General features: G+C 40.2%; 1 protein-coding gene across 7 annotated transcripts in view; it reads left to right on the forward strand.

Moving 5' to 3' along the window:
* TJP2 (tight junction protein 2) overlaps nucleotides 1–18,630 on the forward strand; it is a 129,622-nt gene that overhangs the window by 98,046 nt on the left and 12,946 nt on the right. For all 7 annotated transcript variants that reach the window (XM_060610115.3, XM_060610113.3, XM_060610109.3 and 4 more), the window contains 12 exons: nucleotides 2,130–2,233; nucleotides 2,865–3,018; nucleotides 4,481–4,589; nucleotides 4,694–4,827; nucleotides 6,914–6,980; nucleotides 7,790–7,940; nucleotides 11,910–12,018; nucleotides 13,256–13,466; nucleotides 14,193–14,380; nucleotides 15,251–15,346; nucleotides 15,923–16,002; nucleotides 16,403–16,613. In XM_060610115.3, coding sequence (XP_060466098.3) covers nucleotides 2,130–2,233; nucleotides 2,865–3,018; nucleotides 4,481–4,589; nucleotides 4,694–4,827; nucleotides 6,914–6,980; nucleotides 7,790–7,940; nucleotides 11,910–12,018; nucleotides 13,256–13,466; nucleotides 14,193–14,380; nucleotides 15,251–15,346; nucleotides 15,923–16,002; nucleotides 16,403–16,613 — 1,614 coding nt within the window. The remainder of the gene's footprint in view (nucleotides 1–2,129; nucleotides 2,234–2,864; nucleotides 3,019–4,480; nucleotides 4,590–4,693; nucleotides 4,828–6,913; nucleotides 6,981–7,789; nucleotides 7,941–11,909; nucleotides 12,019–13,255; nucleotides 13,467–14,192; nucleotides 14,381–15,250; nucleotides 15,347–15,922; nucleotides 16,003–16,402; nucleotides 16,614–18,630) is intronic.

An 18,630-nucleotide genomic window follows, 5' to 3' on the forward strand; every position in this document is an offset into this window, starting at 1 on the left:
CCTTTCATGGAACAGTACTTATTCTGTGTGATGCATTCTGAGAGGTTCCATTACATTTTAAAATACTGTTCATAACTTACTACATTGATTTCAAGACTCACTAATGAATCTTGAAAAGATCTTGTCTGTAAGAGATGCCTAAGTCATGCCTGGTCTTAGTAATACTATTACTAAGTAATACTTAGTAATACTACAAGGATAGAAGGGGCTATGTCCCTTTGTTGAGATAGCATCTTATTCCTCCTAGGCCATTTTGTTACTTAAACTTGGAATTCATTGGGGGGGAAAAATTCCAATTTTTAAAAGATAATTGTGCTGTTTGTTAGGATTACACAATAATTTGGCTATCACTGGCAAGAGTTGCATAAAAACTAATCTTCAAAGAAATCTAACAGTAGGAAAGACCTATATTTGACTAATAAAAATATCCATTTGAATTGCCCCGTTGCATTTCCTGGGCACCAGATAGCTTTGCACACACAGGTATGTGTCTTAGAAGCTGGTCAACTCATTTTTTTCTCCATTTAAGAGATGCCCATAATACACCAATAACAACCTATTTGCAACTGTACAGTAAGACTGCAGCTTTAGGAGGATAGAAGAATTGACACATGAGAAAGAAGTCATCACTCAAGCTGTCATAGCCTTCTGTGCTGGGCTGTGAGGCTGTTTAACCAACAAGGAACTGTCATCCATGAAAGAAGATGCTGTCTTACCCTTATTCTTTCTCATCACCTTCCTAAAGGGGTGGAGATGGACCTCAACTTTTTCAATTGTTGTCGTAAGATCTGATGCTAACTCACTGTAAAGCACTTAAAATTTATTTTAGGGGACAAACTGGTAGTTGCCAGAGGGGAAGTGGGGGGGGGGGGATGGGTGAGATAGGTGAAGGAGATCACTTACCATGTTGGGCACTGAGTAATGTATAAAATTACTGAATCATTATATTGTACACCTGAAACTAATAGAATACTGTATGTTAATTATACTTGAAAAAAACTTATCTTTAAATCTACTTCATAACTTTTTTAAATGGTAGGAAGTTACTTTGTTTTGAAATTGTAAGATTTTGAGTCCAGAACAATAATAATAAATTTGAAGGTGCCTCTTTTTAAAACCTGCTGGGTTGTGGTTCCTAAAACAGCAAAAATTTATCCTTAAATTAGGTATTTTCATAAGTCTAATAAGTAAAATCAGAAGAGTCTGAATAGTATTTAAAATACTTTTCACTGTGCATATTTAGTAAATACAGTGTTTTTTCTTTTCAGAGCAATCCAAAGTTCACAAACCCCCTGAGTACACAGGTTTTACTTCAATACTTTATTGCTTGGCTTGGCTTACTGACCTGTTTTCTTCACACACTGAAATTTCTTCACTGCCAAACCCACACAGCTAAGTCATTACACATGAAGGGTATACCACTTTCCTTTCTGTAGGCAACTGCACTGTCAGCAGAACATCTTTATTGAGATGTACTGAGTTGGTTTCTTTGGGCCCCATTTTGAAAAGTGTTAATTTTAGAGCAGATACTCATATAGCCTTCACCTAGTTCTTCCATTTGTCAACATTTTGCCACATTTGTTTTCTTTCCCCTTCTTTTCTCCCCTTTCTTCCTTCTCTCTTCCTCTTCCACACCTCTTCTATCTCTCAGTGGTTTTTTGGAACCACTTGAAAGTAAACTGCAAGGGTGACCCCCTTTAGCCCTAAATATTTCAGCAGGTATCTCCCGGGCATAAGAACATTCTCCCATATAACCAAAATGCCATTGTGGGTTCTTTAGAAAATTAACATTAATATCCCTTTTAATATATTGTAGTGTGGTTCATTCTGAAGTTGCTCTAAAATAACGTATCCCCCCTCCCACCTCTGTCCCATACTGGATCCAGGACCTAGTGAAGGTTCATGCGTTGCATTTGGCTTTTATGTCTCTTTCAATCTAGAACAGTCCTTCTGCCTCTTTTGTTTTTTATGTCAATGACTTTTTTGATGAGTCCAGGCTGGTTGTCTGACAGAATGTCCTATGTGCAAAATTAATTTTTCATAAATATTTAAAAATTGACCTAAGAACCAGACTAAGTGTTCTGAACAAGTTGATGAAATATGTGTATGTTTATGTGTTTGTCTTCTAGAGTATGGTCTCCGGCTTGGGAGTCAGATTTTCATAAAGGAAATGACCAGAACCGGTCTGGCAAATAAAGATGGCAACCTGCATGAAGGAGATATAATTCTCAAGGTGGGTGATAACAGGGTAGAGAACAAATGAATTCATGTTTGTCTTTCTAGTCCAAATTTCCTATTTGAATGCTGATAGAGTGAAACTTTGATGAGATGGGAGTCAATAATAAGACAAAAGCTGGGAAGGGCAGTGGGGTGAGATTTTTATCACAAAAACCAGACATGGAGATTTGTAATAGTGTCATGTTAGTTTTTTAAACAAATTTCATTGAATACTTTCTTATTCCCTGTTTATTTAAAGTTTAAGCTCCTATTCCCTAAACTAAGGAAAGATGAGAGGGAGAGTTGGTAGTACATGAATGTTGAATGTTTAATAGTTTCTGTAAACCTCTCCAGTCAGGAAACATGTTCCAGGAGTAAACCAAACCATCGTCTTGAGCTTGGAAGTTAAATAAATTAGCAGAGTAATTTAAGTATCCCACAGCTCTCTCATGCCTGTCTTTGAGATCCAGGCATGCAGGGTTATATTTAATTTAAAGGATAATCCATTTTTATTCAGTCATCCTAAAACTCATGTTGTTTGGATAGCTGAGCAAAGACTTTACACTTTTAGAAGGGCAAAATACAAACTTTCTATTTTGCTGTGAACAGCTGCATCCATGTAACATGACCATTATTCATAAACACAGATAAATGGAACTGTAACTGAGAACATGTCTTTAACGGATGCTCGAAAACTGATAGAAAAGTCAAGAGGAAAACTCCAGCTAGTGGTGTTGAGAGACAGCAGGCAAACACTCATCAACATCCCGTCGTTAAATGACAGCGACTCAGAAATAGAAGGTAAAAAGGGGGGAGCCTGTGAGCTTGGCTGGAAACAAGGAAGGCTGTTGCTTTTCCATTCTCACTGTAGCATAGCCATCCAGCTGGAAGTTAAATTTACAACAAGAGCTTCTGTTTTAAACTTTAATTCGGATAAGTGGTGGTTATTTTCTTACTAAAGTGTCTGCTGATACTAGTTTTCCAATATGAAATTCAGGTGGACTTATGAACTCCCCAGTGGAATCTGTTTTAGGCCACTGAAAAAAAACTTGTTCGTAAAAAATATATGTGTGAGTGGCTCAAAGACCTAACCACATCCATTTGTAAATTGTTCAGTCTTGTACTTTCTTGCATATTTTTAAAAAGCGGATATTAATATTTCAAATAAAGGGAAGGTTATATGGAAGAGAGCTAAACAGTCAGAATGGCTGAATATTGTGGTATTCATCAATTAGCAATCTGTGTCATCTCTTCTTAGGAAGCAATACTCACTTCTTAAATCTGAATTACACATGGGGTCACATTTTAACGATGCAAAAACTTACCAATAAAAATAAGTAGGTATGATACTGACTAACCATCTAGTACTGCCTTTGTGCAGAAGAACTTGGAAAATATTAAGTACTCAAGTTTGAAGACAGACATGTTGTTTTTTTTTTTAAGTTTATTCATTTTTGAGAGAGAGAGAGAGAGAGAGTGGGAGAGAGGCAGAGAAAGAAAGGAACACAGAAGCCAAAGCAGGCTCCAGGCTCCCAGCTGTCAGCACAGAGCCTGATGCACGGCTCAAACTCACAAACTGTGAGATCATGACCTGGGCTGAAGTTGGATGGTTAACCAACTGAGCCACCCAGGTGCCCCAGCCATGCTGATTTTTAAGAGAATTACTTTATGAAACCGTACGACTTAGGTTAACTTCCATCATATCAAAAGTCTAATCATTTGATTACTGCTATGAGTGCAGTGCAGGAAAACAGAGCAGGAGAAATAATCCCAGTATGCTAAGAGCTTATAGGTTATTTGCTTGCTATTTCAAGTGTGATCCTTAGCCCATTGGCTGCATGAGCCTCTGGGAGCTTGCTGGAATCACAGAATCACAGGCCTGATTGTGTGCTAGAATAGCTAGTCTAACAAGATCCCAGGTGATTCATATGCACATTTAAGTTTGAGAAGCACTGCTCTGTGTGGTTAAAAATGAGTGGATACATGTATGATCCAATAATTGAATTCTGACTCCTCAGTAGCAGCTTTGATGGAAGGTGTAATGAAAGAGGAACATAAAATTCTGAATTTGGCTTCCTCTTTATTAATTAATGTCTTTCCCTTCAAAGGCTCAGATTTGCTTCAAGGGAAGACTGCTAGACTAACAGCACATTTACTCCTGCCTCTTTTCCATTTCTCATATTGGCTTACCCAGAGAATAATATCACTTCTGGTACAGTCTTCAATATCTTAATAAGAAGTCTTTTCTTATTTTTGAAACCAGATATCTCAGAAATAGAGTCAAACCGATCATTTTCTCCAGAGGAGAGACGGCAGCAGTATTCCGATTATGATTATCATTCCTCAAATGAAAAGCTGAAGGAAAGGCCAAAGTAAGATGATGCATACTTTCCCTCACGCGCTACACCATGAACGTACACACATACGTTTTACAGATCTGTTGCATTATGAGACATTAACATGACGTGTGCTTAAGTTCAAGAGAGGACATGCAGAACAGATGGTCCAGGATGGGCGCCACACCCACTCCCTTTAAGTCCATGGGGGACGCTGCAGCTGCACTTGGCACAGAGAACAGCAAGGAACCCAAATACCAAGAGGAACCGCCAGGTGAGGCTCCTTGTAAACAGCTGTGTTCAGAAGTATGCGCTTGGTCATTCCAGAGGGTGGCCAGAAGGAGAGAGAAGTTATTAAGAAATCATTCAGATATGTGGAAGAGGCACTCCAGTCTCTTTTAATATTAAAAAAACTTACAAGAATAATAGTCCTTACCATATGCCAACAGATTGGTCACATTTTTTAAATATTTGACTATATTTATGGTCTTTGTGTTTCCCATCTCTGATCCCAACCTGAACTGCTCTGCTCTTAACATTTCTGACACCAGGGGCGCCTGGGTGGGTCAGCTGGTTGGGTGTCCAATGTAGGCTCAGGTCATGATCTCGCAGTTCATGAGTTTGAGCCCCATATTGAGCCTGCTGCTGTCAGCTTGAGCCTGGAACCTGCTTCAGATTCTGTTTCCCCCTTTCTCTCTCTGCCCCTCCCCCATTCTCTCTCTCTCTCTCTCTCTCTCTCTCTCTCTCAAAAATAAATAAACATTAACATTTCTGACACCAAACGTGTGGGTTTCTTCCCCTACTCAACTACCAATTCTCGAATTCTCCAGACACCAACTGATCATCCTACAATTCACTTCAGTCCTGGCACTGGCTACCCAGAGTTACGTGCCGACCCCACAGGTTAAGCATTCAGTCCCATGAGATACTTTCGCTGCAGACACCACTGCAATCCCCAGGTGCCCCCTATACTTCTGGCCAAATCAGCTCTGAACCGAGGGTTCCCATAACCTCCTCCTCACTCTGGTTTGATCATTTGCTAGACTGGCTTACAGAACTCAGGGAAGCACTTTACTTCCTATCACCGGTTTTTATATGACAGAGGAACAGCCAAATAGAAGCAAGGTATAGGGTGAGGGGCACAGAGCTGCCAGGTGCTCTCCAGGCGTACCACCCTTCCCAGTATCTCAGTGTGTTCACTGACCCTAAAGCACTCCAAACTCCATAGTTTATGGATTTTACGGAGGCTCTGTCATGTGCGTGATCAGTTATTAACTCAGTCTCTAACCCCTGTCCCCTCCCAGATGGTGGGGAGGTAGGCTGAAAGTTCTAAGCTTCTAATCATGGGTTGCTCTGTCTGGTGACCAGCCCCCATCTTGAGGCTATCGAGGAGTTATCTCTTTAGAGACAGAGATAGAGGAAATTCCAAAGGATGTAGGACTTATGTCAGGAACTGAAGGCAAAGAGGAAAGAGAGAAGATTGTCTTGGCACCCATATCACTCCGGAAATTACAGGGATTTCAGGAGCTCTGTATTAGGAACTGGGAGCAGAGACTAAATGTATATATATATGTGTGTGTGTGTGTGTATACATATATATATATATATATATATATATGTATACACACACATATATATATATACACATTTAGTCTCATATATATATACACACACATATATATATATACACATTTAGTCTCATATATATATATATATATATGCTTTATTTCCTTTATTTTTATTTTGAGAGAGACAGAGAGAGCATGAGCAGGGGAGGGGCAGAGAGGGAGAGAGAGGATCCCAAGCTCTCAGGGCTCATGACTCAGGGCTCGAACTCATGAAATTGTGAGGTCTTGATCTGAGTTGAAATCAAGAGCCGGACACTCAACTGACCGAGCCACCCACGTGCCCCCCAAATATATATATTTCCAATCCCGTCACAGTTAAATTTTGTCTTATTTGATTAACTGAAGTCCTTTTGTTTTCCCACTTCTGATCTCAACCCCATCCTCCAGCCCTGCCCCATTGCCCTAAAAGTATCATCGTGATTTTACATAGTAAATATTTATTGATGGTAAGGGCAGATTTATGTGGTTTTTAAGGTATATAAAATGTTCTTTCGCATGTGATTGTGCACCTGGGATTTTGGAAGTTTCTTACCTCACTTATTTTGAGAAACTATTCGTACCTGCTAATGCCTCCAAATTAAATTTCACCTTAAAGACTTATTTTTGTTGTCTGATGTGATGATTTATATGTAGCATAAGGTACCGATTTGGATTTTTGTGGATTTTGTGATCTTTATAGAGACAAACTCACTCTCATTCTCTTGTTAATGATAGATGGTTTTTAATCCACAGCTCCTCAACCAAAAGCAGCCCCAAGAACCTTTCTCCGTCCTAGTCCTGAAGATGAAGCAATATATGGGTATATCTTTCAGCCTCTCTCTCTTTTCCTTTCTCCTTCCACACACCTCAGTGTCCTTAACTGAAGTACAGAAGAATGGTGTTTTTTAACTGCAGATGGCAGTTTTGCATATAATGGGCCACCTTTAACCAACCTCTATTGTTAGTGTTTATGAGGAAGAGAAATAACTTGTAGGAAAAGAAAAATGTGGAATTTGGCAAACTTTGTAATGTTAACTTTGCTTGTCTACTTATCTGGCTGCTTTTCCAGAATGTGATTCTGAGTATTTGAGTTTGCCAAATTGGTAACTCTCAAATAGGTGAAATGTTGCTTAACTACAGGACCTTTTTAGGGTTGTAGTATCCTGACGATCCTAGCGTGTGGAGGGAGGATAGAAATGACACAGTGCTCTGCTCTGGATAATGAGAACCCGTGTAGTTCAGTGGTGGTAGAGAGGGGCAGCTCCTGGAGTAAGATCCGACCTTGCTGGACCCAGGTTGTGTCTCCATTTGGCAAGAATCCTGTGGTGGCCGCAAGCTTTCCTTTGGAAGAATCCTAAAGTGGGAGTGAGATGGCCTAGCCCTGCCTTTTGTTTGCTTTCTAATCTTGAATGAGTTTATGTAAACACCTGTATTTCTACTTATTAACCAGTTAAGTGGGCCTGCTGATGTTCATCTCACAGTCCCAAAAAAGATAAAGTGATAAAAACGAGAGATTTTTAATATGTAAATCTCTCCATAAATAGAAGAAATTCAATCTTTCACTAATGTTGTTCTCCTTCACAAAGAAAAATCTCCCATCTTTCTTTTCTAAAACTGAACCGATTGCAGTCCCAATACCAAAATGGTGAGGTTTCAGAAGGGAGACAGCGTGGGCCTCCGGTTGGCTGGTGGCAATGACGTTGGGATATTTGTGGCTGGCATTCAAGAGGGGACCTCTGCAGAGCAAGAAGGCCTTCAAGAAGGGGACCAGATTCTGAAGGTAGGAAAAGCCCAGCCCCGTTTCTAGACGTTACTGGGGAAGAGCTGATTATAAGGGAAGTGTCTAGCTCGTGAAAACGGACCAGTAGCAGGTTTGTTCGTGCTAAACATAAGTTCTGTTTCCCTGAATGGGCCCTGTCTTCTCAGTCCTGGAACCCAAAACTCATGCCCATGCCTGTGGGAATTTATAGTGTTTAAGACCCTTGCTAAGATTTTTATTAGTAAGCTTAACAAAAAGATTGAGATTCTAACTTAAGGCCTAGGAGGAAGACCTCTCAAAAGATCTTGCTAATGTTTGTTTTTTTTATTGATTCCCTGCCTGGTTGTCACTCTTAAGGCAGTGTGCTGAACTTGAACAAGGGTGGGTGTTGGCTTAGATCATCAGCCTGAATCCACTCCTAGCCTCTCATGAACCATGACCTTGGTTCAACCCTGACACTCAGGTTTCAGTATCTGTTAAATGGGGATGAGAATACCTGCCTTGCAGGGGCCCTGGAAGATTGGAATGGATAACACTCACAAGGCATTTAGCAGAGTTCCTGGCACAGAGCAGGAAGGTCAATGTCTGTTCTTCTCCCCACTGGAAAATAACAAGTTGCTGCCACTCAGGATGTTGTTTACATCTAAAATTGACCAGGAATGGGAATTTCTGGTTAATCAAATATTGGTCCTTTTAAAGTGACTATATATATGTTTATATAATCTACTACTTTTAGAAAACAATAAACTCAGCTTTGACATTTCATGAGATGCATATAATGTATTTTCCATTGGCTTCTGAATAAAGAATGTCAAATACCTCGTGACTCTGAAAATACAGGGAACTGTCTTCACTGGAATTTCTGCTTCTGTAAATTTGCATTTCTTATGAGTTTATTAGGGGGTCTGGTAAAAGTATCTAGGTTCAAAGGAGAGAGGAGAAAAAAAGTTGCAGAATTCCCAAGGAAGCAGGCAACAGAGCCCCAAAACAGGTGGTCCTCTTCCTTGGCTCTTGGCCTCACTGCGGTAGTTCAGATTTCATTTCTGGAGCAGATGAAGGGCAAAGCTTGATCATGAGCTTTGCTGAAGCTTTCCAGTGATATTCTAAACCTTCCTTGGCTCTGGTCAGGATCCTAGAAGACCAAGTATACCTGAGTGAACCTGGTGGTACCACGTGATCCTAGGAAATACCACTTACCAAGTGTTATCGATAAGAATCCCATCAGAGTGCCAGCTCATACCAATTTACTTTTGGGCTGATACCAAAGGAGAGAAAGCATTATTTCCTAACTAATGTGGGGCTATAGAAGTCAGGAATTTGGAAGCCTTTGCTCATGAAGGTTCAAGAATAAAATATTTTTGCATCCTTGGGTAAAAAAGATTTTGTGAATTTCCATGAAAACATAGTGAATTCACCCCAAGGCCTAATAAGCCTCTCTGTAAGTTGTTAAAGAGAGGAGAGTCATTTCCATGTGTAAAAGTCATGGTATGCAATGTTTATACTTAAGAAAGTGTCTTATTTTTTGTTATCACCCTAGTAAAAGACAAGAAGAAAACTATGGGAACCAGCTTTTTTTTTTGGGCAGTAATCCCATCTGAAGGTCAGACAATAGATGGTCCTCGTTCTTGGGCGCAAATAAATTTTCTGTTAAGGAGCTCTCAGCTCTACAAAAGGGTAAAAAAGACTTGAGCTCGCCTACTGGGGCAGAGAAGCCGCTATATAATCAAAAGCTGTAGCTGATACAGAATCCTTTTCAGGCTCACAGCAGACACGGCTAGTCCCCGTAGACTACTAAATAGATTAATGAAAGGGGATATTTCTTGGAGAGGACTGTACAACCTAACCTTCCAGTATCAAAGTGCTGTCCTGGCCTTTTTAACTGTAATTTGTTCCAGCATTCACGGCCAAATTGAATATGTGGGGAACTCTGTACATATACTAAACACTTTTCTTCTGCTGAGGGTTTTTTAAGTGGAGCTCTTCCCTTTGTAAAGATGGCAGCCTGACATGTGGAATGAACACACCAGTGTACTGTGGCAGGATATCTGCCTTATCCGTTAACAGAAGTATATGTTTTCATGTTTGGCATAACTCTTTGCTTATTATTTATCTGGTATGGTTCTTATTTCTCTTGCAGAAACTTTTATGGGATGGAAGAGAGAAAGAAACTCCTCTAAGTTTTTAAATGTAGCTACCATGTGTGATTTAATTTTGACCAGTGTAGTTTGTAGCTCGATGGAAGGTCAGTCTCACATGGCCATAGGATGGACAGATGGACCCTCAAGGTCTTCCCTCAAGCCCTATGGCCTTATCTCATTTAAATAAAATAAAGATGGGGTGCCTGGGTGGCTCAGTCGGTTAAGCATCTGACTTTGGCTCCGGTCATGATCTCGCGGTCCGTGAATTTGAGCCCCGTGTCAGGCTCTGTGCTGACAGATCAGAGCCTGGAGCCTGCTTCAGATTCTGTCTCCCTCTCTCTCTGCCCCTCCTCCACTTGCGTGCATGCTCTCTCTCTCTCTCAAAAAATAAACATTAAAAAAAATTTTTTAAATAAAAATAAAGGCATATAGAGTGCATACAAAAACATGTCGCCATATACAGACACAGGTGTAGATATGAAAATGGCACAAGAAAGGATTAGATTCTAAAATCTGATGATCCCTAATTAGGGGATAGAGAGATGGAATGACAGATACCCTAAATGATAAATACTGTTTCAAAGGAAAAGTTAATGGGATTGCTTTAGCAAGTTACTTTATTTCAAAAGCACCAAGTGTCAACCTAATGCCTGTTTTCACTTAATCATAAATTCCAATCTTAATTTAGGCTCAATGATTTTTTTTCAGTGATAAAGTAATAAAGACTTCCATAGTCCTCAATGACTGAAAAAAATTTTTCATAGGAATTCTGTGTCTTCTTTTTACTTCTATATTGTTAAAATATTAGGTACTTAAAAAAATTTTTTTTTTAATGTTTTACTTAGAGTCATAGTGGAAGAGGGGCAGAGAGAGAGGGAGACTGAGGATCTGAAGTGGTCTCTGTGCTGACAGTAGAGAGACCCTGATGCGGGGCTTGAACTTAAGAGCTGTGAGATTAAGACCTGAGCCAAAGTCCCATGCTTAATTGACTGAGCCACCCAGGTGCCCCTAAAATAATTTTTATATTTGCTTATTTTTGACTATTCTGTTTTAAAATGGTTTTAAAGGTACTGAACAAAGATTCCAAAATGTCTTTTTCTTTGTGCCACATTTCAGTTTTACTTGCTTTGTAACTTACCTTTCAAAAGCTAATTACTGTGTCCCCTCTTTGGTCGATGGGGGATAAATCCTTGCCAGAAGCTTAAATATATAAGTCTATCTATTAGGCTAATGGTCTGCCATTTAAGGCTAATGCTCTTCAGTTTCATAAACACATATTAAAAACCTTTTAGGTGACAGAACTTACAGGAGAAAGGTGGAATTGCATTTTTATTTTCAGGCTTTTATTTGAATCAATTTAAAGTGTTAATGCCTTAAGTTGGGCCAGCATTCTTGTTTTGCCATTAAACTCTACCATTCCCTATAGCATTACAGTTATGTTTCATAATTGTATATTACCTCCCTGACCATCTCTATGGGAGACTCAAAGAAGAGACAGACACACAAACATAATAAGAAGGTTTAATCTGATCCAGTGACAAATCCTTGATGGAATGGCCTATTTCTAAGGGACGATTGGCAGTGTGGGGAGGCAGGAGGGTATGGTGACTCACACAGCCTAGGCCCATAGGAGGTATTGGGAGGGTTTCTGTTGGGACACTAAGGACTTTTTTATATCTGGGATTTGCTTTGGGCAGGCCCTGATGAAAACAAAGAGACAAAAACTTAGGTGACATCTTTTTAAAAACCTCTTCTTCTTCTTGTTTTTTGTTTTGTTTTGTTTTGGTTTGGTTTTGTTTTTTGTGTGTTTTGTTTTTTTTTTTTCGGTTTGTTTTTCTGTTTGCCTTATCAGGTGAACACACAGGATTTCAGAGGGCTGGTTCGGGAAGATGCCGTTCTCTACCTGCTAGAAATCCCCAAAGGTGAAATGGTGACCATTTTAGCTCAGAGCCGAGCTGATGGTGAGCATGTTTGGTCATTAGTTTAATGCGGGGAGTGGGTGAAGGGAGGAAGGATGAGAGGTATCTTGGGACCAGAATAGGTAAGTCTAGGTATTAAAAACTGAAGTATATCTTCACACTCAATTTCTGAGTCATAGGTATGTGAAGAAAATTTGGGTACCATTTAATGTCCTACAGAAATGTCTTCTGTGCACCAACTGAAATCATTTTACCAGTTGTGTCAATTTGGAATAAAATTGCTTTTCTGAATAGTGATCTGTCCTTAAGTACTGCCTGGAGTTTATGGAGTTTCCATATGCAAGATACAAAGGGCCCCATCTGTGGATCAACTCCCACATTAATGCTTATCTGACAAGTTGCTATACCCTTATCTTGACAATGCAAGTCTGACAACTTGCTATACCCTTTCAGACTTCATTGTTCTCATCTGTAAAATGGGGGTTGATAGCATCTTCCCTGTCTGCTTCAGGGGTTGACTGGCAAGTATATTAGGGCTCTCTAAAGCAATAGAATCAATAGGATATATGTGTGTGTGTGTGTGTGTGTGTGTGTGTGTGTGTGTGTCTGTGTATAGATGTTTATTATAAGGAATGGGCTCACATGATTACGGAGGTTGGCCAAGTCCCAAAATCTGCAGGGTGAGCTGGCAAGTTGGAGATCCATGAGAGCCAATGATTTGGTTCCATTCCAAGTACAGAGGCCTGAGAACTGGGAGAGCTAATGGTGTAGTTACAGTCTGAAGGTTAGCAAGCTCACAACCCAGGAAGACCTGATGCTTCCATCTGAGTCTGAAAGCAGGAGAAAAGCCGATGTCCCAAAAGCTGATGTCCTAGTTCTAAAGTAGGAAGAGTTTGTTTTTTCTTACTCAGTGAAGAGTTCCCCTGTTTTATTCAAGCCGTCAACTGACTGGCTGAGGCCCACCACATGAGGAAGCGCAATCTGCTTTACTCAGTCTATTAATTTAAATGTTAATGTCCATTCCAAAACACCCTTAGTTACACACAGAATAATGTTTAACCAAACATCTGGGCACCCTGTGGCCCAGTCAGGTTGACACAAAATTAACCATTATGGTGACTCATGGAGTTAGCTTTCTGTCCTTGTTTGAGCCCTGATTCCCATAGGGTTTGTTTACTGAGTTTACTAAATGAAGAGAAGTAAAAAGGGTGATCAGGGATAGGAGAAGCTGGTAACTGTGAAGCAGAATGCAACATACAACAATGCTTTTGTTTTTCAGTGTATAGAGACATACTAGCTTGTGGCAGAGGGGATTCGTTTTTTATAAGAAGCCACTTTGAATGTGAGAAGGAAACTCCACAGAGCCTGGCTTTCACCAGGGGGGAGGTCTTCCGAGTGGTAGATACGCTGTACGATGGCAAGCTGGGCCACTGGCTGGCCGTGAGGATCGGAAATGAGTTGGAGAAAGGCTTAATCCCCAACAAAAGCAGGTATCAGAGATCATACACTCTCATACACCTCTCCTAAGTCTTCCACAAATCAATACAGTCCCTTCCCTGCTCAAAAAGGAAGCACCTGTAACTTCATCATTTGTCATTGTGTCCTCTCCCATCACCTATTCCACCTATTCTTATTTATGAGGTGTGGCCTGGGACCGTGAGATACCCACTAAATGGTCTGCTGTACTTAGTTAGCATCATGTGGTTGGCTGTTGCACCTGGCTGGTGTTTCAACGGTTTCCCGGGGAGTGCCTGCTACCTTGCGTAGCCTACAAGCAGATTACCAAGTGGCTGTAGCAAACCAACACGCCTCTCAGAGACAGGTTGCCCTTGTCCGCTGTTGGGCCCGCATCCTTGGACAGGGCTGATCTATCCCAGTTAACACTTGTTGGTTGGCTGACTGGGGAAAATAGTGAAGATGATTATACTTTGGCCGGGATTTTAGTTATGTTTATTGTATTCCATCCTACCAGAATGAGCCAAGTTTATTGTGTTCTGAGCTATTTCTGGTAGGTTTTCTGTGCACCCAACCGTTCTCTGCTTCCACTGTGTGGAGAATGTCCCCACGTTTCCCATTCTGTGAAACCTCTTCGGTGTCAAGCTGCATCTTCTCTATTCCAAGTTCATAAGCAGTATTGACTAGACTTGGTTAATTTTAACTTCATTTGTGCATTTTCTGGCTTTTGAGATTTACTTCCTGTGGTTTTTTTCTCTCAGAGCTGAACAGATGGCCAGTGTTCAGAATGCCCAGAGAGACAATGCTGGGGACAGAGCAGATTTCTGGAGAATGCGCGGTCAGAGATCTGGCGTGAAGAAAAACTTAAGGAAGAGTCGGGAAGATCTAACAGCCGTTGTGTCAGTTAGCACCAAGTTCCCAGCCTATGAGAGGGTTTTGCTGCGAGAAGGTGAGGAAGCTAAGTGGGGCCTAAGGAAATGATCTGACTGGGCTCTGAGCCTGTTTTTCTTCATTTTCATACTGTAACAGTCAGGTTCAAACTTACCATACCACTTAGACTAATGCCAGGTTATAGTGTTGGAATCACACTCAAACATGAAATAAAATTTCCAAAAAAGTGAGCTGTGCCAACTCTTGCATGGAGGTGTATTTCCACATCTTATGTTATTTAATTTTTTTAATTTTTGGGGGGGTGGAGGGGCAGAGAGAGAGAGGGAGAGAGAATCCCAAGCAGGCTCCAGGCTTAGTGAATAGCCTGATGCAGGGTTTGATCTCATGACCCTGAGATCATGACCTGAACCGAAACCAAGAGTCGAAAGCTTAACCCACTGAGCCACTTGGGCGCCCCTTCAGTTATTTCTTCTGATACTACCATTCAAAAGTTTTTATATATTGCCTATAGTACAGGTTTTTTTTTAAGTGTTTATTCATTTTTTGAGAGAGAGAGGGAGAGCACGAGTGGGGGAGGGGGGAGAGAGGGAGACACAGAACCTGAAGCAGGCTCTAGGCTCCGAGTTGTCAGCAGAGAGCTTGAGGCGAGGCTCGAACCCATGAACCATGAGATCGTGACTTGAACTGAAGTCAGATGCTTAACTGACTGAGCCACCCAGGTGCCCCAGTAAACTTTATCTTTGACACTAGGGAGGGGAGTAAAGGCATATTCTTCAGGAAAGAACAGGGCTGAGGTGAGGGAGGGAGGGAGGGAGAGCACACCATTTCTTTTTTTAATCGTGTTCATCACTAGCCTATAAAATACTTTGGCTTCTTATCTTAATAGCTGAGGAAATGTGTTTCCATGGCCTTTCTTGTCTCATTTCAGCTGGTTTCAAGAGACCTGTGGTCTTATTTGGTCCTATAGCAGATATAGCACTGGAAAAGTTGGCAAATGAGTTACCTGACCTGTTTCAAACTGCTAGTAAGTCTGTTGGTGATCTTTTCCTCCCCAAATTTTCAGTTTGAGAAATATCTAATATAAAGGAAAAATGGAAAAAAAGGAGAATACCCACATACCCTTCACATGCAGTCACTGTCACTAGTCAGAAAGTTTGCTATATATCACCCCTACCACAGACACAGATACACACTCTTAAAATTTTCTTTTGAGCCATTTGAAAAGTTTAAGTTGTAGACGTTGTAACATTTTTTTAGCCACATGAGTCTCCTCAGAACAAGAGCATTCTTCTATACAGTGACACTGCCAAGAAATTTAACACTGATAAAACCATCCTGTTTAGTATATATTGTTTTTATGTCTACAAAGACAGAAGTAGCCTCCTCTTTCTACTTTATTTTCTAACATTGATACCTTGCAGAGTCCAAGCCCCTTGTCTCACCTGTGGGACTGTCTGCTTCCTCATGAGTAGATTTCAATTTAAGAGGTGGTGTGAGTGCTTCTTGTCTCTCCTTAGGGTGGCACCTTATGTCAGACTGATGGAGTCTCTGATTTTGATTTCTAAAAAAGTTGATTAGCCCCTTGTTTTTGCTTTTGCAGAAACGGAACCAAAAGATGCAGGATCCGAGAAATCCAGTGGAGTGGTGCGGTTAAATACTGTGAGGCAAATCATTGAACAGGTGAGGAAATTCATCTGAAGGCCATGTTGTCGGAAGGAATCAGCTCATGGTTTGCTGGAGTCTTTTTTAGGACAGAGTCTGTTTTTAAGAATCATTAAATGTTAACTGTAAAAAATAAATATAAATGTAAGCTGTTGCATTGTGTGGAAACCAGGTGATGTTCTGTGGCAGTGACGTACTTTTTCAGAGTTCTCAACATTATACCAGATAACCTGTTAATTCATTTTCTCAGCAGTTCCAATAGACGAGTAGTATTAAAGTGGACATAACGTGGAGGAAAACATTCTGCTTTTGGATTTAAATTGACAAGTTTTATCTGATGCAGCCTTTACTTAAACTCTTTGCTGCTATATGATTTTACATACACAACTTTGATGTAACTTTTCTCCATTTCTAACAGGATAAGCATGCACTTCTGGATGTGACTCCTAAAGCTGTGGACCTGTTGAATTACACTCAGTGGTTCCCGATTGTGATTTTTTTCAACCCAGACTCCAGACAAGGTGTCAAAACCATGAGACAGAGGTTGAATCCAACGTCCAACAAAAGTTCTCGGAAGTTATATGACCAGGCCAACAAGCTTAAAAAAACCTGTGCACATCTTTTTACAGGTAAGTGAAATTTAAAATGTTGTCTCTTTGTTCCATGGTGGAAAATACAGAATTAAAGAATGGAAGAACCAAGAAAATAATACGAAAAAAGAAGAATAATCTGAAATCCTATTCATGACTCCTTGAAAAGAAGTTAATCCTATAAAATGAGTTTGTGAGACTCAGTGAGTGTGTATATTTAAATTTGACTAAAAACGATCATAAAGATCTATGACATTGCAAAAATTGGTCATTTTGATGAGGTCCAAATTTTTGTGTGGACTGTAGGCTAGTGATTGAGCCCAGTGCACCACTAAACACCCCCAACTCTATATAGCTTGTATTGTTCTCTACTTACCATGCATGTGTGCAGTAATCGAGTGGTAGGAACTTGGTTTCATTATTTAAAAAGGTCCCCAAAATAGAAACTTGAACACTCTGGGTACTGAATGATATTCTATTACTTCCATTTTTAAGATAAATGATACTGTGATTATGTTTAAAAATAAAGAGTCTTTATCTTGTAGGAATGTATACTAAATAAAGTATTCATGGATGACCCTAATATATATTTATAGATGACCTAATATCATGCCTAGCATTTGTTTAAATGATCTTTGGTGAGGAGAGTGGGTGGGGATATTAACAAGAGTTGATAGTTGTTGAAGGTGGGTAATGTAGACATGGAAGTTCATGTTCTCTCTACTTTGTATATGTTTAAAATTTTATATCATAGAATATTAAGTTCCTGAAATGAAGACCTACTGCTATTATTCCTTAAAAAATAATCTAAGAACATAGCATGTTTTAGTAACTGAATATATGCCATACCTACATACGTGACTAGTTCTGTGAATGCAGTATAATTCAGGGTTTAAAAGGGTTGTATGAAGTTTTTGGTCATGTGGTTTTGTGGGAGCAACGTGAGGAGACTGTTATGGATAGAACATCCTTCACGCAATGATAGCTCTTTTGAGTTCAGTGCTGCTCACCGTCTACTTGTCATTTTTAGCATATCTGACACTGGGGAAGGGGGGTAGATAGATGTATGTCCACATTAGACTCTTGTTTTATTTTCACTGGCTTTTCTTGTTAAAAATATGCGCTATTTATCACTATGGCGAAGTGCTGTAACTGAGAGGTAATTTAGCCAAATGCACAGGAGAGTGGTCTATCATAAAATTTTTTTTTTAATGTTTATTTTAGAGAGAGAGAGAGAGAGAGTATATAAGTGGGGAAGGGGCAGAAAGAGAGGGATACAGAGGATCTGAAGTGGGCGCTTCACTGATAGCAGAGAGCCTGATGTGGGGCTCGAACTCACGAACCTTGAGATCACTACCTGAGCTGACGTTGGACACTTAACCGACTGAGCTACCCAGGTGCTCCATAAACTGGGTTTTTTTTTTTTTTTAATGTAGAGTCTTAAGAGCTTGGGCTTTCGATACATTCATACTCATCTTTCCTCTTGTTTTTACTACTGCTACTAATAGTAATAATGTAATTAATAATTATTATCACTTTTTATTATAGCAGTAGCTAACATTGGTATAGCTTTTCATGTGTGCTTATTGGACCGTAAGAAAAGCCAGGTGACTTCTACAGGGTCACACATTGAATGGCGGGGCCCAGAAGAAACTGATGTCTCTGTGTGTCCAATATTCTATATGTTATAGCACAGATGTATTTTTAATGCTGAAAGGGGTCATATAGCGTAATTCCTCTGTTTAACAGATAATTAGTCCATTTAACCAAGAGCTATATCATTATGAGTGATATTAAACCTACCCCCACTTCATCCCCACCCCCGCCTTTGCTTCAGTCCATTGAATAGCTAGGGGCTTGCCTTAGAGTTGAATTTGGAGTTCATGTGAGGATATGAGACATCAGGGAGGGAACTCATGGGTTGTGGAGGAAGAACCAGGCTGCAGGAGGCTGGACAAAGGGAGGGCCATGGTAGAAGAAAGCCAGTGACTCTAGGGCCCTCTCTTTATCTGGCTGTGAGTGGGTATCATTTGCTCTTTGGAGCACAGGCATAATC

This window comes from Panthera onca, chromosome D4 (genome assembly GCF_046562875.1).
Source record: "Panthera onca isolate mPanOnc1 chromosome D4, mPanOnc1 haplotype 2, whole genome shotgun sequence".
NCBI lineage: Eukaryota > Metazoa > Chordata > Mammalia > Carnivora > Felidae > Panthera > Panthera onca.